The sequence below is a fragment of the Rhincodon typus genome, chromosome 9, assembly GCF_021869965.1.
Source record: "Rhincodon typus isolate 14 chromosome 9, sRhiTyp1.1, whole genome shotgun sequence".
Lineage (NCBI taxonomy): Eukaryota > Metazoa > Chordata > Chondrichthyes > Orectolobiformes > Rhincodontidae > Rhincodon > Rhincodon typus.
This window is the reverse complement of record NC_063340.1, coordinates 25,327,471-25,350,749: the sequence shown is the minus strand read 5'-3', so window position 1 is coordinate 25,350,749 and position 23,279 is coordinate 25,327,471. Positions and strand designations below refer to the sequence as shown.

Here is a 23,279-nt window from a genome sequence, read left to right as displayed (position 1 = left end):
ATCTTTGGACTGTGGGAGGAAACTGGAGCATCTGGAGTAAACCCACGCAGACACAGAGAGAATGTGCAAACTCCACACAGACAGTCACCCAAGGCTGGAATTGAACCTGGGTCCCTGGTGTTGTGAGACAGCAGTGCTAACCACTGATCCACCATGCCACCAAATGTTGGGTGGTGAAATGCAGTGAGAACAGAATTGAACACAGTATTCTAAAAATGGCCTAACCAATGTCCTGTACAGTGGCAACATAATATCCCAACTCCTGTACTAAATGCACTGACCAATAAAGACAAGTGTACCAAATGCCTTCTTCACTACCCTGTCTACCTGTGAATCAATCTTCAAGGAACTATCAACCTGTGCCCCAAGGTCTCTGTTTGGTAATAATCCCTAGGACCAACAGTTAAGTGTATAAGTCCTGCCCTGATTTGCCTTACCAAAATGCAACACCTCACATTTATCTAAATTAAACTCCATCTGCCACCCCTTGGTCTATTGGCCATCTGATCAAGATCCCATTATACTCTGAGATAATCTTCTTCACTGTCCACTACACCACCAACTTTGGCATCATCTACAAACTTACTAACCATTCCTCCTATACTCACATCCAAAACATTTATATAAAGATAAAAAGCAGTGGACCCAGCACCAATCCTTGCGGCACACTGCTGGTCACAAGATGCCAGTTTGAAAAACAACCCTTCACCATTAACCTCTATCTCATACCTTCATGCCAATTTTATATCCAAATGGCTTGCTCTCCTTGGATAGCGATTTTTCTAGATGTTCTTTACAAATTGAAAATAATAACCAGGATCCAATAAATCATTTAATGTTGTTATGGTTGTTAAACAAAAGAATTATAGTTTTAAACTATTGTGTATTTTTTAAATCACATAGAAGATGATCAATCCAGACAACTCCAAGCCAAACTCCTACAACTGGAAACAGAAATTGAATGCTTCAAAGTAGAAAACACAGCATTAGCCAAAATGAAGGAGAAACAAGAACTAGCCATGGAAAGTCTCAGGTAGGCTTCAAAGCTATGATCACATCTGCTCATAAGCAGACTCTATTCCACACTTACTGAAGTGAAATGACCAATGAAAGCAGACAAAATGTGGCTTGTCACATCATCATCCTCTAAATCCTCCACTCTGTCTGTCCAACACCCAAGTTTTGTCCATTGTAGTGCAAAAGCTGCCACTATTATTAAAATATCATCATGCCCATCCAACTACTGATACCCTTCAGAATTTGGAACAGAGATCACCACAATTTGTTCCACCTTTAAATAAAAATGGAATGTTGGAAGAAAATAACAGTGTCATAATTATCATGCTGTGGCCATTCCAACCTGTGTTTGCTGTTTGTCATGAGTTACACATGTTCAGTCGGTTGAGGGAATAAAATTGGTGGATAAGAATTGCTGAATGACAAGAACATGGAAGGTTTAATCTGTATATTTGTTGCTAAATCTCATAATTCTACATCAATGTTAGGGGTCATTATTACTGTAGTCACTATCTGCTGTGAGCACTTCTTGGTGGTCTCCATAGTAGTGCAGAGTTGCATACTGGAATAGAATTCCACCTGATGTATGTGCAAACTGATTACCTCAGTCCTATTTCATCTGTACTACTGGTGGAAAATTCTTCCTGTCAATGTTCATAAATCTGAATGTTTTTGTATCTTTGTATTCTAACTGTTGTGGTTACCTGAAACTATTAACTATTTTTTCAATGAATTGGAACTGGCTATCAAAATGTCTGGGAGGTTTGATCCTAAAGCTTCAAAATAATAGGGTCTTTGGTGACAGATTTTCAGTGCAGAAGATATTGGCATATAGCTCAAAGATAGACATCGTTATTTCAATATTTATGTACAATAGCATATTCCTGAATAAAGGCATATTTGGTTTTGAACTACTTCACACTACTGACATATGTCTTAACATCATGTGCAAGGAGGTATATGACTCTTCATTATTATCCTATTTCTGTAAGAGACTTCCATTTCAAATCAAGGCCAATATGTCTCCATGCAACACAAGCAGAGAACACATTTTGCTGAATCTTGTCATGTATCAGTTAATTTCACTTCAATCATTATGATTCTTTTTTCTTAGTATAATTACATAGCACTTTATCTTCCTTTGTTGAATAATGGGGAAATTATAGAAGGTTTTATAGTTTGATTAACCTGCAGGACTGCCTCATGAGTGCTCTTTCCATGGCTACCAAGTTACAGCAGGGACCATCCCGAATGATAGTTTATTTCCAACCTTCCCTTCATTTTTCCCATTCATCTTTACTCATTGTCATCAACTTGTGTAGTTTTATATTGGTGAATGCTTCAATTCGGGAAATAAAACTTAATTACTTAGATGTTTTATTCCTACAATAAGACTGGTTGTTAATGTCCTTTTTGTTCAATGAAGGGAGTAAATGGTATAGTATGAGTGCATATGTACATACTTCATTTGGTTTCTGCATAAGTGCTGTGTACATTATTGTATGTTTCTGCATAATAAAATTGTATGGATTTTTTTGTGCAAATCATAGATGGTTTTGTTTATTTGAATTTTCAGATAAAATCCATTAAAAATTCAAAAATGTCTTATTGACATTGAAAATCTTTAAATATATATTTTAATATATAAAATATTTTTAAATATACGGTCGGTTCTGCTATAACATCATAGTCGCAGTCCTGTGCAACATCACATTGTACAAAATCGCGCTATAGAAATAACGGGACCTATGGGAAAAGCAGGGTTAGGGGCATACCACCAAAAATATCACTCAAAATTGCACAAAAATCACTCAAAAAACCTAACACAAAGGATAGCAAAGTTTGCATAAATGTTTAATTCATACCTAATAATGAAATAAATTTAACATCTTACCTTGAAAAAAATGTCAAGATGACTTGATGGGGGAATGGGGGAGGAGGTTTTGAGGTTGCAATACAGCTTGCTTTAAGCTTTTCTGCATTGTCTCTAATGGTGCATAAGGTGGACTCCTTTATTCCTGTTACGTGAACTATTTCACATGATCTCTCATTATGCTCAAAACGCTTTATAACATGTAGCTTCTCCTCCAGTGTTATAGCCTTTCTTTTACGTTCACCGTCTGCAATTTTATCACCAGAATGCTTCTTGCCAACATTCTTTTCATTTGTCATCACATTTTTTGTGCATAACATGGAAGAATTTGCAAAAAAAATGAAAATCATGGAGTACTGTCCCTCTCACAGAAAGCACTTCACGACAAAGCCTGCGAAATGATCATGTGATGCCAGTGCAGAGACTCTTTCGGTGCTAACATTGCACATGCTCTGGACAAAACCCGCAAAACGATCTTGTGATGTCGGCATGTACTTCTTTGCACACCGATGGAATCCCACATTATAGCCAACACAAGTTTGCGTTCTAGAAATAGTGTTCCCCTATTCATCAGTCGCGTTATAGCCAATTTGCATTGCCGGAACCCACGTTATTTCCGAACCGATTGTACCTTGGTTACTGACTAACTTTCTTCATGATTAAAATTTAATGCCTTTGTCTCCAGACTGCTGGGATCAGATTAGATCTTTGATTATAAATCAGTGTGTTCCTTTAACCATGAGAAATTTAATTTGGCTGAGAATAAACAATTTGTTGAGGGGTTATGGCACAATGGGTAGCGCCCATACCTCTGAGGCAGAATCTTTATATTTGAGCACCATGCTAGAACTTGATGGCTACAGAAGGTGCATTCACAACTTGGTCAAACAAGTTGATTATCAGATGATAAGAATGGAAGAGTCTAATGGCCAGCCATGCCTGGTGTGGAGTGGTGCCCTTCAAGCTATATAGTCTCTCGTGATGGGGAGTGACAGATTTGTTCCAGGGAAATTTAGTCACAGTTACATACATATGAACATGCTTTGTCTGCCTCATGTTACTAAGATGTGGGAATGTCTGCAAGTCCAAAATGATTTGTTACAATAATATCCTCTACCTCTGGGATAACGTTGCATGCATAATTGGTGTTCCCACCAGTTCTTCCTGATGAATGAATTGTGCGATATATTCTACTTCAATTGCATAATTCATTTGCCAGTTTTAGCATTGTATGAAGAACTTTGCTTTATGCAGATATCTACTCCTAATGTTTTTTTAAGTGTCTTGTTTGCATGTGGGTGGTTAGTGAAATAACTCCACAAACACTGGTATCTTGTCACCAAGTGACCCTTAATTTAATGCGTAGACTCCTTGACACTGATCCTCGAAGCTAATCCATAAAGCGAACAGGATTCAGACACTCCTGTTCTTATTTGTCAATCAGGACTCCCTGATTGAACCGGATTAACAGCCCCAAACCGAGTACTCATATCCTATGAGGTCCACCTGGCTGCTCCCTCCCTCTCTGAGTCCAAGGGCGTAGGTCTCTTTTTTTTTGCAGCGCCTCCTGGGGCATTTTAAAACCAAGTCAGGTTCCAACTCTGCCTCTGATACAGCCAGCATGTAACGCAAGGTATCTCACCCAAAGCGTCTCGGAAGAAATTCATTCCCTTCTTCAGCCAGCAAGGCATCGAGGTGGTGACATCCATCTGGATTCCAAGGTATCTTCAATGCTTGATGGAAAGGGAGAACCCATGGGTTCTGGAGCAGTTGGAAGGGCTGTCGAGGAGCTGGCCACATTTTGCTTCCACACCGTTTGCGAGTTTGCAGCTTTCATATGGTCCACGTGCTTGTTCAGGACCATTGCACCTACCCAAAATTCATACATCACTGGACATGACCTTGTGTTGACCATGCCTCTTACGCATGCAGGGCTATTCCCGTGGTTCCCACACCAAATTTCATCCCCTGAAGTAATCTGTCTCTCTCACTTAGCAGGGTCTTCTGTCTAGCATTGGCATTCCTGATGCTGTTTGAAATCACCCCCGCCCCCGCCAAGACTGGGAACATCAGATTTAACCTGGTGTGGAGTCTTCTCCCCATTAGCCACTCTGCTGGAGCTATCCCTTGCATGACGGGTGGTTCAATAATCAAATAGGAAAAGGGACAGTTTGGTATCTAGTGAAGCTGCAGGCTGTTTCTTTAAGCCTGCTTTCAAAGTTTGGACTGCTCTTTCTGCCAGACTGTTGGAAGATGGATGTTATGGAGCTGTCCTCTAGTGTTGAATACTATAATACTCAAATTCCCTGCTGGTAAGCAATGGTCTGTTATCTGTGGCCAACATTTCCGGCAGTCTGTGTCCGCTGCTCCCCAAAATAGGTTCTCAGTCTAGTTGAGGTCTTGCACAAACTTAAGGATTGGAGTCCAGAGTGAATTTTGTTAAAGGGTTCTGCAATAACTGAAATGGCCGCATCAGAATCAACCTCTATTAGAACCAAGTGACCATTTAACTAGAAGTTTATTTTAAGTTGTTCTGATTTGGATGCTACTAAGTAATTTAACCATTCCAAACCAGATATAGGTGGACTTTCCAGGGTGTGCACTCTCAGATACTGGCCTATGAGCGCTCTTACTGATTTTAGATTTAGTTGGGTCTTTTGGTGTCTTGTTTACGCATACCAGCATACAATAGATTGCCAACTTAGCTCCTGAAGAAAATTTTGAACCATTTTACTGAGGCTTGGCTTTGTTTTTTGGTTTTGCTGTGGTCTGACTGTTCAGGTTATATCCTGAACGAGGCCATGCAATTGCCTTCACTCAAGTGGTTTTTCCCCAAGCTGTCAGACTGGCGAGGGTGTCCACTTCCATCAGAATACCCTGCACCTCATATGCTCCACTTGGCACATTTTCCAATGATAAAGCCAGTTGTAAAGCCTGTTTGAAGTCCACTCGAGCTTCAGCTAATAGGCGCTTTTGCATGGTTACATCATTAATCACACTTACCAAACGGTCTCTCAGCATCTCATTAAGGGTTAAACCAAAGTCAAATGCCTCTGGCAGTCGTCTTAACTAGTCAAAACTCCTGATACAGATTCCCGTAGTTCTCGAATTGCCAAGTAAAACTGTTAGCATCTCAGAATAAAAGGAGGCTTGCGGTTATACTATCCCTGAACTAAATCTGTCAACTCTTGAAAGGTTTTCACACCTGGTACCTAAGAGAAAATCAGGTTCCTAATAACCGAAAAAACGGTGGGTCCACAAGCTGTCAGGAAAATTATTTGTTGCTTTCCATCTGCCTCAATGTCATTAGCCCTGACAAAGCAACATATTCCTTCCACATATTGGGCCCAGTTTTCGATGGTAAGATCAAACAAGTCAAGCTTCCCATGTAATGGCATGATGCCAGAAATGCTTATCCCCCAACTCAAAAGTGACTGTTTCGAGCAAATTTCTTCAGGACCATGCTCTTCTCTTATCGCCACTGAAATAACTCCACAGCGGCTCGTATCCTGTCACCAAGTCACCCTTTATTTACACATAGAGAGTCCTTGACACTGATCCAGCTCTCTCAGAGCCAGCTTTCAGAGTGAATACAATGTTTGATACTCCTATTCTTATCTGTCAGCCAAGGCTCCCTGATTGGACCACATTAACAGCCCCAATAGGGGCACTTGTATTCTATGAAGTCCACCTGGCAGATCTCGTTACAATCACTACAGTTAGTTTTTTTTTCTCTATTGCAGTCTCTAAAATGGAACAATATAAACTTCCAATGAACTACCTATAATCCTCAGAAATTATGTTAGCAATCTAGTTCCAGAAAGGTTTATTAGCATTTAATGCATCAAATCAGACCTGCACAGGAAATAGGTGATATTTTAGGCAAATGCTTGTCAAGGATTTCGGCATTTATAACTTGGTAAATGACAGTTAATTAACTATGATTGCAACTGGGTTATAAGACCTAAAAAGTTGAAATTGGATAAACTCAACTGAATATAATAAATCATACAATCTTCTGATAAGCTTGAAGAGATTTGTGGTCAGCTAGGGCTTCGACTCCCCCCACCACCACCCCCCCCCCCCACACACACACACACACACACACACACACACATCAGGGTCACCGTTGATAGCCTAGGGGACATTTGTTCTTCATGTCCTCTAGTATTTGCATTGGGCGTTGAGAATATTTATATATATTTATGGATTATGACAATTGGAAAATTGAAGATTTGAGCAATTACTGGGATGCAAAGGATTTATCATGTGACTTTCTGGAACTCAAAAGTCAAACATTCAAAAGAACTTGGGATTGCTGTTTACAAAATGCCAGGTGACTTGAGGAAAAACAGCTTCTAAATGCAAGATAAAAGAATGCTTTGTGGCTTATAACTGTTGGACAAACAAACTCAGCTTTAGAGGGGCCCCTATGCAAGACTTCTACCTAGCAACACTCTCTGAACTGTTGCTAGGAAGATTCTGCGCTTAACAGGCAGTGAAATTATTTTCCAAGTGATGTGCAACTTGCCAGGATATTGAGATGAATACACAGTGAGGAGTGCTTCTTCCTCCCTATTTCTGTTCTACGGACAATTCCAAATTGTAAATTTCTTTCTACATATCTGAAGTTCCTCTATGCTAGGTACCATCTGATATTACACTGTTATAATTTGTCCCTCCATACCATATGGAGTATTTTGACTTGTCAAGAGGCTGGTATCATCTCCTTTTGTTTGCAGTTGTCTTCAATTTCAAGATGTTGCATGTTACAACCCTTAACATCTTTTAAAATTGCATTAACTATTGTAATGTAGGAAATGCTGCAGACAATTTGGTGATAAGGTGGTAAATTTCACTATTTAGTGATGTTAATTGAGGAATACATATTGGCTAGGATACCAGAGACTGCCCACCTGTCTTTTTTTTTGAAATAGCAGCATATATTCTTTTATGGTCATTTGAGAGTGCAGATGGAATCTTGGTTTACTGTCTCATCTGAAAGAAGGCATCTCCAATAAGTTTTGGTCCTTCAGTTCCGTGCTGTCATCTGCCTGGATTCTTTGCTCATGTTGTTGTATCAGCATGAGGGTTTTACAGGACATACGATAGAGGGACATGTGATGACAAGTTGTGCTGGTGTACGGAAGTACCAAAAACAGATCTCAGAACAAATGGTAAGTATTTGAGCTGGTAAACACAGCAGTTCAAATTACGTAGGAGCAAATTACTGCAGATGCTTGAATCTGTACTGAAAATATCTAGACTCAAAACATTAGTTTGCTTTCTCTCCATGAATGCTGCCTGACCCACTGTGATGTCCAGCATTTTTGTTTTCAGTTCAACTTATGTATTGCAGTGAAACTGCAGTTTCATACAGTTGGGACTCACAGGCATGACCAGGATCCAATAAATCATTTGATGTTGTTATAGTAGAATTGCAGAGGGAGAAAACTGAAGACAGCCATTCGCCTCTATTCCACAGACCAAAGTTCCTCAAAGAAGCATTAGAAATTGAGGAGACAGTGATTAAGGGTAGAAGAGATGCTAGAAGCTGTGGAAAAAAATGTATGAATATGATTCTCTGGCAGAAAAGGGGACCCATCTCAATTTTCACATGTGCTTTCCTTGAACCTAAGGATTGGTGAGATTAGTGCATGTAGGTGATTGTGAAGTGACGATGGCCTGGATTTTCTAATGGTCTTCATGACCCTGATGTCAGAACTAAAATAAGGGACCCAAGTTTAGTAGCTGGAAAATCACATTGTTACGTTTGTTGTTAAGGTTAGGAAGAAATAAGTGGTGGCTACTAATTGTCCGAGAACATATATAGGGAACACATGTAATATTGAAAGGTAGAAGGTGCTGCCAATAAACTCTATTCATAAAAGAAGATGTCTTGTCTTTTCTGTGTCACTGACTGGCTTGGATCCAAATGAAATTGGTTTCAGAGGATGATTGCCTAAAGGTGAAGAAGCAAAATATTTCCATATAGTTTCAAAGTGGGGGCTTGGGGCAAAGTGGGGGTTGTGAGGATGATAGGTGGCAACTAACATGCCAGCCATTAGCGAGACAGCTCAGTGGATCACCTATCAATCAGCTCATTAAAGTGGGTACCATGCCTCATCACATGCCTTGACACTGAGGCTGCCAGCTAATTAGAGGTAGGTGTTTGGGAAGGCAGCAAGTTGAAAACTTTTAGTGACTACGCATTGACTACTTACATGCTGTAGTTGTTGGCAAGTTGAGAAAATTTCCCATGGAAGTTCTTGCCAGCATTTAATTGCTGAGGTGGCTACAAGGAGGTGAGTTTATCTTCAGGGCCAACCCATTCCATTATTTCCCCTTCTCAGTACTTCTGGGGTGGGGTGGAATCCCACCCTCAGAGTTCAGAAGGAAATTTATATTTTGAGTCAGTTTGAGAAGTATATCTAAAATCAAGTATGGATATTCTGAGAAGCTGAACCTTACGATTGATGAAAGATGAAGTTGAAAAACAGGCATAGGCTAAATCCTTGCCAAAATAAAAACAAGTATGGCCTTGACATGTTGCTTCCTATAGAAGCAGGACCAGGTGCAAAGTATACTCAGAACTAGATGCTTGAGATTTGGACAGTGAGGAACATTTAGATAATCTATTAGATCTGTGGTCCAAATTTATTTTTAAGAATGACCTATTAAGTGTTTAAGAGGCATGGCCAGACTTTGATAAAAGTAGGATGGATATTCTGTAGAAGAATACATGATGAAATTTAACAGACTATAGGCAAAGTTGCAAAAATTATATTTGGGGAATCCTAACTCATAGTTTACCTTTAAATTGTTGGGCTGCCCTGGTGTCAAACACTTGTAGATGCCTTATACTCACTGGAATTAGATTTTCAGAATGCATCATGCTTTTGGAACTGATGCTAGGAGCCTTAAAATATTCCTGGGGAAACATTAATTTCCATTGGTTAAAGTAAAATTCAGCAATAACATAAAAAATAGAGGATTCAATGGAAGTGACAATGTGAGACTGTACACTTACAGACTGAAAGTGACAATATGAAAGGAGAATAAAAACAAAATGTGACAAGGATAGACAGTATCTCTGGCAATTATAACAGACAATGGGAATTGGTGAACTAAATTGGTAACAGAAGAATGAAATCCAGAGATGCCTGGTTTATGAGTAACAGGTGTTTTAGACGTGAGTCAAAATAACATTATTCAGTGAATAACAAAGTTTTAAAAATTGTGCATAGCATGGAAGGATCAGAAGGATAAGATGGATGTATTGATCAGCCAGAAGAATTGCACTAGACACAAGGAGCTTCTGTCAGGAACCAATGCTTTAGTTACAAACTCATTCAGTTATACTGTGTTGGACAGTGGATGCACATTTGCAGTATGCCAAATGGATTGGCTAGAATTTCATCTAGATTCTTTAAATGGTAAGGATCAAAGTAAGGCAAAGGAATTTGAGAGTTCCAACTGCTCCAGGTTTGGGGATGACAACATGCTAAAATCACATACTAGATTGTGATTCCCTCTAATAGATGATGTAGATCACTTTATCAGCACAACTGTAGTATAATGTGAAATAACCCTGTTGAACAGCATGTACGTCAATAGGCTCAAATGAAAGTGGACATGGAATATGATAAACCAGATGTTTTGGAGAATTCAGTGGATTTACTGTTCACATAACCTTCTCCAAGCAAGATAATAAGCAATTGTTATTGGTATCATGGGATAGGAATTTAAAGGGAGAAAACAGAGTTAATTATATCAAAACTACATCATCAGTTTGCCTATCCATCTTCTCACAAGTTAAAAATCCTACTAAAGGATGTAGGAGTAAAGGACAAAGCATAAACTAAATTTAAAGAAGAGTTCAGTGATAAATTTGATATAGGACAACATCACAGTTAATAGTGAGTCTCCTGTTAGCAAAAAACTTTGATAAAGATATTGCAATGAATTTGAAGGTATGGGATAAGGGAAAAAAATCGCTTTTATTTTGCACTTCGTGAATATGACAATTGGATTTAGCCAGTCTGCAATAATAAATACAGAAGAGAAATGAATAATGGCAAACAAGATAACTGACAAATAGATGCAATGCTTCATAAAATCTTAGTGGATCAAGTTGGAAATTAAGGACAAAAACAAAATTGCTAGAGAAGCTCAGAACAACCCGTTTTGAGGAAGGGTCACCGGACCCGAAATGTTAACTCGGTTTTTTCCTTCATAGATACTGCCAGACCTGCTGAGCTTTTCCAGCAATTTTGTTTTTGTTCCTGATTTACAGCATCTACAGTTCTTTCGTTTTTTTTTTAAATTGGAAATTAATATCTTCCCTGACATAGGCAGTCTCTGTGATGGACTTACTGCATATACTTGAAAGCCACAATCCATCTCAAGGTATTTTCGGAGAAATCCAAAAATTCCTTCTGTAATGAGTGATCATCTACCAACTTGAAAAGAGTTTATAATTATCTCCACTGTGAACACAAGAATGCAGTACATGCAAGGACGAAGGCATTCATTAAGGCTGAGGTTTCCGAGAAGACTTGATAACCCTATCACTATTAAATAAAGCCATCACAAATAAATTTTAATACAGGGGTACATTATGAAAAAAGAAGGGCAGAAAGAATGGAAGATCCTGGTAAAGTTGTATGTAGTGATGAAAAAATAGTATCCTTATAGCATGGAAATCAGATTTTTAAGATGAATTCCTCGAGATTAATTGACACTGATTACACAATTACAGAATCTAATCAAGTTATAGAAAGTGATGAAGCATCATGCACTTTTGCATACACATTCGTTGGACAGTTATAAAGAACCAACTATGGAAGGTTAAGAGATGACAAAGGAAAGTTGGCAGCAAAGTAACACATATACCAAAAACAGCTAGTGAATGTAGAAATACCACCATTAGAGGGAGAGCAGGGCAAGCCATTGGCAAATACAAACATTGGCTAAACATGCAAGATGAGGGATAGGAAATAAGTGCCATAGATCAGCAAAATTAGGTAAAGAGTGGAAGGCCAGAAAATGTGTTGTGCGTTCTGAAAGTGCACCTGGAATTAATATGATCCCAGGAAAAAACCATAAACTTGTGAGAAGAATTCCTATGATAAGAGGGGGAGATCTTGTCATAGGCTAAAAAGAGATAGGAGGCTGAGTAGAGGCCAAGACAATGAAATATGCTGGAAACACCATGAGATGTGAATGGTAGTGACAATTAAACAATTCACTGGAGAAAGAGGTTCCACAAATTTCCCCATACTCAATGATGGAAGAGCCCAACACGAAAGTGCAAAAGATAAGGTTGAAGCATTCACAACAATCTTCAGCAAGAAGCGACAAGTTTATGATTCATCTTGGCCTCCTCCAGTGGTTCCCAACATTACAGATACCAGCCTTCAGCCAATTTGATTCACTCCACATGATATCAAGAAATGGTTGGATACTGCGAAAGCTATGGACCCTGACAACATTCCAGCAATAGCACTGAAGACTTGTGCTCCAGAACCTACTGCTCCCCTAGCCAAGTTGTTCTAGTACAGTTCCAACACTGGCATAGACCTGAAAACATGGAAAATTGCCCAGCTATGTCCTGTACACAAAAAGCAGGATAAATCCAACTTGGTGAATTACTACCGCAATCAGTCTACTCTCGATCATCAGGAATAACTTGCTCACTAATGCCTGGTTTGGGTTCTGCCAGGGCAGAACCCTTAACTCCTGACCTCATTACAGCCTTGGTTCAAACATGGACAAAAGAGTTGAATTCCAGAGGTGAAGTGAGAGTACAGCCCTTGATGTCAAGGCCACATTTGTCCGAATGTTGTATCAAGGAACCCCAGTAAAACCGGAATCTGAGGCAAACTCTCCACTGGTTGGAGTCATTCCTGACATAAAAGAAGATGGTCGTGTTTGTTGGAGGTCAGTCATCTCAGCTCCAGGAGTTCTTCAGAGTATTCTCAACCCAACCATCTTCAGTTGCTTCATCAATGACCTTCCCTCCATCATAAGGTCAGAAGTGGGGATGTCGCTGATGATTACACAATTTTCAGTACAGTTCACGACTCCTCAGATACTGAAGGAGTCAGTGTTCAAATGCAAGAAGATCTGGTCAAAATCCAGGCTTGAGCTAACAAGTGGTACGTAATATTTGCGCCACACAATAGCAGGGAAATAATCATCTCCAATAAGAGACAATCTAATCACCGACCCATGACATTCAATGGCGTTACCATCACTGAGTGTCCCACTATCAACATCCTTAGGGTTACCATTGAACAGAAACTTAACTGGGCTCACCACACAAACCAGAGTGGCTATAAGAACAGGTCAGAGACTAGCAATACTGCAGCAAGTAACTCACCTCCTGATTCCCCAAAGCATGTCAACCAGCTACGGGTGTAAGTCAGGAGTGGGATGAAATACTTCCCACTTGCCTGATGGATGCAGCTCCAACAACACTCAAGAATCTTGACACCATCCAGGACAAAGCAGCCTGCTTGATTGGCACCATGTCCACAAGTATCCAATCCCTTCACCACCGATGCTCAGTAGCAATGTCTGTACTATCTACAGGATGCAGACTAGCCAGACTATTAGACTATTAGAAATACTCAGTGGCCAAAATAGGTGAAAAGAAGGGGAGTTATGAAAATTAAATAAATGTGTTTATGGGTTGAATGACAGCTAGGGTGTGATATTTCTCTGTAAGGTATATCTTGTCCAAAGTAGGTTACATTCAGCTTAAAACAGACACAACAATGTTGTTCTGATATCAAAAAGTAGTTGGCAAGCGTTGTTATAGTGCATGTTGATGTTTTCTGTGAGGATATTTGCAGAATTTGAGCAATGTGTGAGAGATAAAATAAAAAAGGAATTTAAGATTAGTTGTCAAACTTTAGAGGCCTCTAAATACATAGGATCAGATATTAACAGAACAAGTCAGGAGTGACTTTTGATGAATGATCTTACTTAGAAGAGGTCAATCTCATCTCAATAAGTAGGTCCATGTCCACACAGAAATAATTCCTTGTATCCAAGTTAGAAACAGACCAGCTAAGAAGTTTGATTGGTCATTTGAACTGGCTGTGCAATCAGATTAGACATGATGCCACTTGTGAACTGTTAGAACTGAGTTCCATGTTAAAACATGTTATGATTAGCAGGTTATGAGAGCAAATAAAGTGTAAAGAAATTAAATTCAGAGAAACGTGCAGTAAAGTTTCCAGCTTTGGATCCAGAAGACATGAAGTTAGTTATTTTTAGCTTCATGTGCCAATCTGCCAGATGCAAATTATTGTATAGCAGTTTATCATCTTCTTGGTAGGAAAAAAGAATAAACATTATCCATTGACCTGAAGAGCCAAGGAAAATGAGGGTGCTTGAAAACACCTTAGCTGCTGAAACACTGGAGGAAATAGACATTGGCGTGCATTTATCTAATCTTCTGAAGGCAGTCCTATTTAAGGGGCAATTTGAGAAAAGTTTGCTCATAGCACGTGAGGTGATGAATCATTTTCTTTGAGATAATGTTCATTGAACGAAGAACTTCACAGAAAAAGGTTGAGAATTGACCAGAAGACAATAAGACATAGGAGCAAAAATTAGGCCATTCGGCCCATCGATTCTGCTCCACCATTCAATCATGGCTGATAAGTCTCTCAACCCCATTCTCCCACTCTCTCCCTGTAACCCTTGATCCTCTTGATAATCAAGAACCTATCTATCTCAGTCTTAAATGTACTCAATGACCTGGCCTCCACAGCCTTCTGTGGCAATGAATTCCATAGATTCACCACTCTCTGGCTGAAGAAGTTTCTCCTTATCGCCGTTCTAAAAGGTCTTCCCTTTACTCTAAGGCTGTGCCCTCAGGTCCTAGCCTCTCCTACCAATGGAAGCATCTTCCCAACATCTACTCTGTCCAGGCCATTCAGTATTCTGCAAGTTTCAATTAGATGCCCCCTCATCCTTCTAAACTCTAATGAGTATAGTCCCAGAGTCCTCAAATGTTCCTAATATGTTAAGCTTTCCATTCCTGGGACCATTCTCGTGAGCCTGCTCTGAACCCGCTCTAGGGCCAGTACATCCTTCCTGAGATATGAGGCCCAAAACTGCACACAATACTCCAAATGTGGCCTGATCAGAGCCTTATAAAGCCTCAGGAGTACATCCCTGCTTTTATATTCAAGTCCCCTCAAAATAAATACCAAAGTTGCATTTGCCTTCCTGACTACTGCCTCAACCTGCAAGTTTACCTTGAGAGAATCCTGGACTAGAACTCCCAAGTCTCTTTGCACTTCAGACTTTTGAATTTTCTCTCCATTTAGAAAATAGTCCATGCTTTTATTCTTCTTACCAAAGTGCATGACCTCACACTTTCCCACGTTGTACTCCATCTGCCACTTCTTTGCCCACTCTCCTAACCTGTCCAAATCCTTCTGCAGCCTCCCCACCTCCTCAATACTACCTGTCCCTCCACCTATCTTTGTATTGTCTGCAAACTTAGCCAGAATGCCCACAGTTCCTTCATCTAGATCATTAATGTGAAAAGTTGTGGTCCCAACACTGACCCTTGCGGAACACCGCTTGTGATCGGCTGCCATCCTGAGAAAGATCCTTTTATCCCCACTCTCTGCTTTCTGCCAGACAGCCAATCTTCTATCCACGCTAGCACCTTGCCTCTAACACCGTGGGCCCTTGTCTTACTCAGCAGCCTCCTGTGCAGCACCTTGTCAAAGGCCTTCTTGAAGTCCAGGTAGATGACATCCATTGGCTTTCCTTGGTCTACCCTGCTCGTTACTTCCTCAAAGAATTCTAGCAGATTTATCAGGCATGACCTCCCCTTGATGAAACCATGCTGAGTTTGCCCTACTTTACCATACAATTCCAAATATTCAGAAATCTCATCCTTTACAATGGACTCCAAAATCTTACCCACGACCGAGGTTAGGCTAATCGGCCTGTAATTTTCCATCTTTTGCCTTACTCCCTTTTTAAACAGGGGTGTCACTTTAGCAATTTTCCAGTCCTCTGGGACCCTCCCTGACTCGAGCGATTCCTGAAAGATCACCACTAATGCTTCCACTACCTCTTCAGCTATATCCTTTAGAACTCTGGGGTGTAGTCCATCTGGTCCAGTTTATTTGTCCACCTGCAAGCCAATCAATTTTACTAGCACCTTTTCCTTGGTGATGGCCACCATATTCAGCTCTGCCCCCTGACTCTCTTGAATTTTTGGGAGATTACTCGTGTCTTCTACCATGAAGACTGATGCAAAGTAATTATTCAGTTCCTCAGCCATTTCCTTGTTCTGCACTGCTGTCTCTCCACCGTCATTTTCCAGTGGTCCAATGTCCACTTTTGCCTCTCTTTTGCCCTTTATATATCTAAAGCAACTCTTACAGTCTTCATTTATATTACTAGCTAGCTTACCCTCATATTTAATTTTCTCCCTTCTTATTTCTTTTTTTGTTGCCATCTGTTGGTCTGGTAAGCTTCCCAGTCCTCTGGTTTCCCACTGCCCTTCGCCACATTATATGCTTTCTCTTTTGCTTTTATGCTAGCCCTGACTTCCTTAGTCAGCCATGGTTGCCTCATTCTCCCTGTACCATGCTTCTGATCTTTCTATTGTGACAGGCATGTTGGTAAGAAAATATGTTTCTAAAACAAAATGGGTTGATGTAGCCACCTCTGTCAAACTATTTTACGAAGAGAAATGTTCATCCTGATAAATTAATAAATGTCTTCGAAAAGGGACATCTTGCGTTATGATGAGAACATGGAATATTGTGATATAAAAATGTGGATAACAGTTTTTTTCTTTAATTGTCTTGCAATTATTTATGTGTTTTGCTTTAATTGAGGGAATATGGAATCTGTGAATGTGTTGTTTATATTAGAAATGTGCAACATGGGAAGAAAGAAAACATTATATTTCTTTCATTAGTTTTGAAAATATTGTTATCAAAAGTTTTAATTTAAAGAAAACAGGGGAATCTCTCAGTATCTGATTGATCACATTAAGTTTGTTAATGTCTTTATTTAAGATTCATTATATAATGGCTATTAGTTGTCTGACCATATTCAAATAGGGAGCACCTGTAGCATGGGGGTAGGGAGTTGCAATGGAAGATGTTTAGTTTTCTGTCTCACTGAATAGCTTGGATCTAGACTGACACTTGAGAACAGTTCAGCGAGGTAGATCACCCTCAACCACTCAATATCTTTATTTGAAGTGACCTGTTTGAGGGCACGTCTATTTTGAGATAAAACAAAAAACTGAAGATGCTGGAAATTTGAAACAAAAACAAAAATTCCTAAAGAAACTCAGCAGATCTGGCAACAATGGTGGAACAGGATTGGCCGCCTCCAATAAAATTGCTGAGCAAGTTCTGAGCTGGTAAGTGGAAGTTTAGGGCCTCCATTTGATCTTGATATTATGATCCAGAAATCCGTGGAAAATTGAGCCTATCTTAACCCTACTCCCAGACTTGATGCAAAATGAATTGCTGCCTTGATGTTGTAATTTCTGTGTGGATCAGCTATGCTCACTTGTGTTCAGGTTTATTTATTTCTATATTTTTGGCTGGTAAATGGAACCATTTCAATTTGCTGAAGCAAAATGTTGCCATAGTCAGAAGTTTGCAGAACAGATATTTTTAAACAGTAGTGATGTAGTGATTGTAACGAGGTTAGCCAAGGGGACCTCATAGAATATGAGTTCCCTGATAGTGGCTGTTAATCTGGTCCAGTCAATGAGCCCTGGCTGACAGATAAGAATTGGAGTGTCATTCTATTCACTCTGAGAGCTGGCTCTGAGGAAGCTGGATCAGTGTCAAGGACTCTCCACATGTAGGTAAAGGGTGACTTGGTGATGGGATACTGGTCTCTGGAGTTATTTCAACTGACAATTTAAATTTAATAATGTAAGTAATGTAGTCTCTTCAGAAAGTTTGATTTCTCCCCCATAATTCCTTCATGATATTTGTGGTCATTTTTCAATACTCTTGAACCAACTTTGATATCTTAATTTATGAATTACTTCATGTGATTGGTTATTTCTGTTGGTTTTGAGATGACCAATTTATAAACCACTTTTCACGACCTCCAGGCATCTTCGAATGCTTTAAAGCTAATTCAGACAGGTTTTACAAACAGCTATCTGATCAAGATAGGACAATTTGATTTTAAGTAATGTTAACATAGGATTATGTTTGAACAGGACGCAGTGAAGAAGTATATTTTACAAAATAGTGCCATTGGTTATTTTATGTCCACCACAGAAGACAGACAGATTTCAGTTTAACAAATGACAGTAGTTCCAACAGCGCAATGCTTCTCAGTACTACATTTTGTGTTCAATTTTTTGAAATGGAGAGAATGAAACCCATGTTAGCCATATGATCAATGTCACAGGTGCAATGGATCAATGACAAGGCCTCCTGCACACAATAAATTGTAGACATTTTGAACAGCAGCCAGACAAACTGCAGGCAAAGCCCAAGTGTCTTCCCATTTTTGGGAAATAAAGCTCTTCTAAGATGCATTTCTTTGTTGACATTATATAGAGAAGACAATAAAATTATCTGAAATTGCCCAAAAAAAACTTGTGTTGCACCCAACTTCAGCTTAGGAAGAATGGAAAAAGATTTGTCCTGGGGCTGTACCAACCCCTTAAACATTAATATAGCTGGAGTATATGAATCTGTCATTTTGTTCTTTACTAGAAAAAGGATGGATCAGTTTGAACATGAGAAGATTGAAGAAATAGCTCGGTTAGATGAGTACAAGAAGGAGGAAATGAAGAAACTACAAAAAGCAGAGCAATTGTCTGAAAAACTCTCAGCAACCAGATCTATTTTTGATAAGAAAGAGAATGAAGAGATGGAGGTAGGTCAGGATCCTGGCGAAATACAAATAATTCTTCAGTCAACGCTAATGAGAATAAAAAGGGCTGATTAGCTGAGTTGGTTCAGCAACTAGTATATGGATCAGATTAGCAAAATTTACAGAGCCCTATTTCAGCAGATAGGGTCATGGCCTGCCTCTTCAGCCAGCCCATAGTATAAAATCATGACACTTTTGCCATGATTTACCAAGTACTTACCTTTGAACAGAGAGCTCATGAAGAAGAAACAGAAAAAGGTATCAGTTGTAAATTTCATCATTGGGAAGTGTTGCAAAAGTGTTGTAAATTGGCATCCTGGTTCACACCCACTTAGTTTTTGTTTGCATTATTGAAAAATTAGACATCAATTAATTATTGCCCAAGACTAATTTTTACTGTTCCCTTTCACTTACCTAGATAATCACTAATCAGACAGGACCCAACCATGTCTAATTTTCACCATCAGAGACATAATGGGTACCAGATCTTTCAAATATAACTGGAATATACTTATTGCTGAAAAGCACCGACTGCGGTCACCATTGTAATGTATTGGTTGATGAAGTTGTTGAAATCTCGCAGCAAAAAACAAATTGCAACTGATCTATATGTCAGTTTACTCAGCCAACTAGTGTCCAGCTTTCTGGACCAATCGGCAGTCATGTGTAACCCTACTTGGGGATTAAAAACTTGTACCTAATACCCCAATAGAGTAACAGACTTGAAAACATATTTTCAGATGTTTTGTTTAACCTACATGCTCAAGATACAACATTTCTTTAATCATGCAGCAGAGTATTTTATTTTCTGAGCTGTTTGGTTCTAGTAGATGTTTTTAAACAAATGTACTTCATTCTTACCAGGCTTGCTTTACTCACTATAAGATCCATGTGCACTGTATGCTATGCAGATGTGGATATTGATATTTTCTTTTTTAATTAAACTTTCTCAATTGTATTTTACTACTGCATTGTTTGTACACCCTTGCATCAGTGTAGAAATGATAAGTGCCTATATAAATGTAATCCTTTTTTTAATGTCATTTCATGATGACCCATAATATGAACACATTAAGTTATACATTGAAATTATGTACTACCAAATTTCAGAATGTGTGACATGTATTTTACTGTTTTGAAACTATTTATTTAGTGTTGTTCCCTTCCTCTATAATCTTATTAGTTTTTGAAGCAACAGCTTAGTCAGCTCCAGGAAGACTTTAGAAAAAATGAATCGAGGTGGTGTCGTGCCCACAAATGCCTTCGAAACCAGATTGACACATTGACCAAGGAAAACATTGAACTACGTGATGAGTTGAAAGCCGTAGACCGTCATCGTCAGGAGCCTGTGAAAAAGACTGAGAGCAGCAAGAAATCTGAAACACCAGTATGAAATTTAGTATTGCTCAATATTGTTAATTGCAGAATTTTGATCAAAGCTACAGCTGTGGTTTAAAGTTACAGACTGAACAATAATTAAAGAACTGTTCAACATAATAGATTTATTTCATTTAAGAAAAGAAGTAGATTTTGCATTTATGTAAAACTTTCACAATGTCAGAACATCCCTAATGCTTTGCAACAATGAAATACCTCTAAGGTGCAGCTGGTTTCTAATGTTGAAAACACAACAACTGATTTAGACGCAGCAAGGTACCACAAAAAGCAACATGATAAGTAGTGATATAATATATGATCATCTGTGTTAGGTATTATTTGAACAATAAATGTTGATCAAGATACAGCAGAGAACTCTTATGCTGCACTTTGAATAGTGCTAAAAGATATTCTATGTTTACCTATGCAGAAAGATGAGGCCTCTGTTAAACATTTTGACTGTGCACTTAATCTATGTTGGAAGATATTTGCCAATTACATATCCTTTTGCATTTTGATAAATATCGTCTGTATTTTCTTGCAATCCTCCTTTGATTTGGTTTGCTTGTAAATTTTGAAATGGTGCTTCTGTTTCCTCAGTCCATATTATGAACATAAGTGGCAAATAACAGTGGTCCAGCAAGAATTCTAATAGGACACTTTTTGCCATTCCGAACAATTGCCTTCAGCCCTGCTTTCTGTTTACTATTTTGTGATCAGCTTTCTATCCATTGTGACACATGTGTTCTGACTCTATGCTGTCCAACTTTAATCGAGTCTACTGTTTCTTCCTTTTTTTTGGATATCAATACTATTACATTATTTAAGTATCTTTATCTACAGTTTTTGTTACTTTTCCAAAGAATTCAAAAAGTTTGGTTTGCAATCTGTACTGATTATGCTTAATTATATTTTCAGTTTCTAGACCATTTTCTGTTTCATTATCTTTCTTACCACAGATGTTTAACTTGTTTATAGTTTCCTGGATTTGTCCTGGCTCCATTCTTAGATATAGAAATCACATTAACATGAGTAGTTTAGTAAAGCTAAAAGCAGGGTTTGCAGTTTAAAAATGAAGGGTCTCCCATTTAAGACAGAGATGAAGAGATTTTTACTTCTCTCTCAGAGGGTCATGAGTCTTTGAAGTTCTCTTCCTCGCTGAGCAGCAGAGGGAGAGGCATTGAATATTTTTAAAGTATAAGTATATAGATTCTTGACTAACAAGGGGTGAAAAGTTATTGGGTTAGGCAAGGATAAGGGGTTGAAGATACAAGCAGATCAAATGGCCTGCCCTTACCCTTGTTTAACATATTTGATGTCCAGCTCATAAATTGATCAGAACATGGATCTGCTAGACTTCAACTGATTTTCCATTCAAGCTCGCAACAATGTTCTGATGCAGGATCAGGATGATGAGTTTCCAGCCTGAAATGTGAAATCTAATTTTCCATAGATTCTCATAAATTGTGCCAAGTATTTTGAGCATTTTGTATTTTTATTTCTATTTTCCAATGTCTGTAGTATTTTACCTAGAATTTTGTTGATGGTGAGGGGAGTTGGAGGGTGAGGTGGTGTGTTAACATGGTTCCTATTTACTTAACATAGCATCTAAATGCTATTCTGGACAAATATACCCTTCCTCCTCGGCCTGCTCTCCTTTCGGAAGGTCATGTACTGTGCAAAGCTGGAGACCCAGCTTTACCCAGTAGGATGCAAAGTAGCAGAAGACTGCTCCCATCACGTCACATTCAACTTTGCTCGACAATTCTACGCTTTCATAGGCCTGGCATTTGAATGTTACTCTCAAAGCTTAGGAGGCCTCACATTTTTTCTATGCTCTGCATGTGGGAAGCTATTTGACACAGCATATATTGGGAACATCACTGTTAAGAATTGTTTGCTCAAATTGCATGCCATAACACGAAACAGCAAAGAAGAATTCAAAGTCATTTTGCCCCTGCAATAGTGAATTGTGATTGATCCTTGATGAGCAAAAGTAAATTTGTTTCTTGCTATAAGCAATGTGTTATCATGATACTTTGTTATAGTAATAACTTTCACATTCAATAACATCTAGGTATCAGATGCCATCATTAAAGGTACATCACAAACAGCCTCATACAGGCATAGGAGTCGTAGTTCAACTCCAACTGGAAGAAGAATGCCTATGGAAAGAAGACTGACCACTGCAGATTCTGAGCTGAAGGTATTAAATATTTATTTTGAATTTATTTCTGCTGCTCATTATTATAAAAATCATCTAAATCATATAAAAATCACATAAAAATATATTATAAAATCACCAAAATGAATGAACCTATCAGACTTACAATATCCTATATATTTCTACTGCAAAAGTTGGTATAAGGTTTACTAGGTCAAAAGTCCATGTGCAGGTATCTGGTAATCCTCCATGTCCCACTACATTGAGAGAACTGTCATTTATGTGTAATGCAACTACTGGCTGATCACCTAAATAAGGAACTTTATAGTTTCTGATTTCCTTGTTGTTATTGATGTTAAATGTGTTATCATTGCTTGTGGCTGTTGAACAGCAAAGGTGCAGAGAAATGGAGGAGGATCAAATGCACTAGCTATCCTAGGACCAGCAGCAACCTCCAATGTTGCCAAATAGCCTCCACAAGAAAAAGTCACAGTTGAAGGGCTCCTCAAGAGTCTGAGGCGGTACAGAAGGCCCAGTGTCTATTGTCCTCAGTGTCATTTCCCCTAGATGAGCAAGGCTTATTGCTGCCAGCAAATGACAATGTCCTGGGGCACCATCACGGAACCATGTCATCTGCTGGAGCAGGACTTATAATCTGAAGGGAAAGGTGGTCTTCCTATTCCAGTAACTGTCAATGTGACAGCTGTATAACTCATCAGTGATCATCGGTACCTCATCTTAGACATCTGAGCCAGATACTCTGGAGTTTGCCACAATACCTATATTCTTGAGAACACCCATGTTCCTGCTTCATTTCAAGGGCCAGGTGTCTTTACAAGGATGTTTACTGGTAGACAGGGGCTACCCTCTACAACCATGGAAGATGACTTCATTAGCAACCCCTTGATTGAGGCTGAACATAGATAATGCAACATGTTATTC

General features: G+C 39.0%; 1 protein-coding gene across 1 annotated transcript in view; it reads left to right on the top strand.

Annotated features, from left to right (window-relative positions):
* LOC109933430 (centromere protein J-like) overlaps positions 1 to 20,189 on the top strand; it is a 67,939-nt gene extending 47,750 nt beyond the window's left edge. The window contains exons 5-7 of the mRNA XM_048600951.1: positions 904 to 1,033; positions 18,637 to 18,799; positions 19,980 to 20,189. Coding sequence (XP_048456908.1) covers positions 904 to 1,033; positions 18,637 to 18,799; positions 19,980 to 20,189 — 503 coding nt within the window. The remainder of the gene's footprint in view (positions 1 to 903; positions 1,034 to 18,636; positions 18,800 to 19,979) is intronic.
* The last annotated feature ends 3,090 nt before the right edge of the window (positions 20,190 to 23,279 follow it).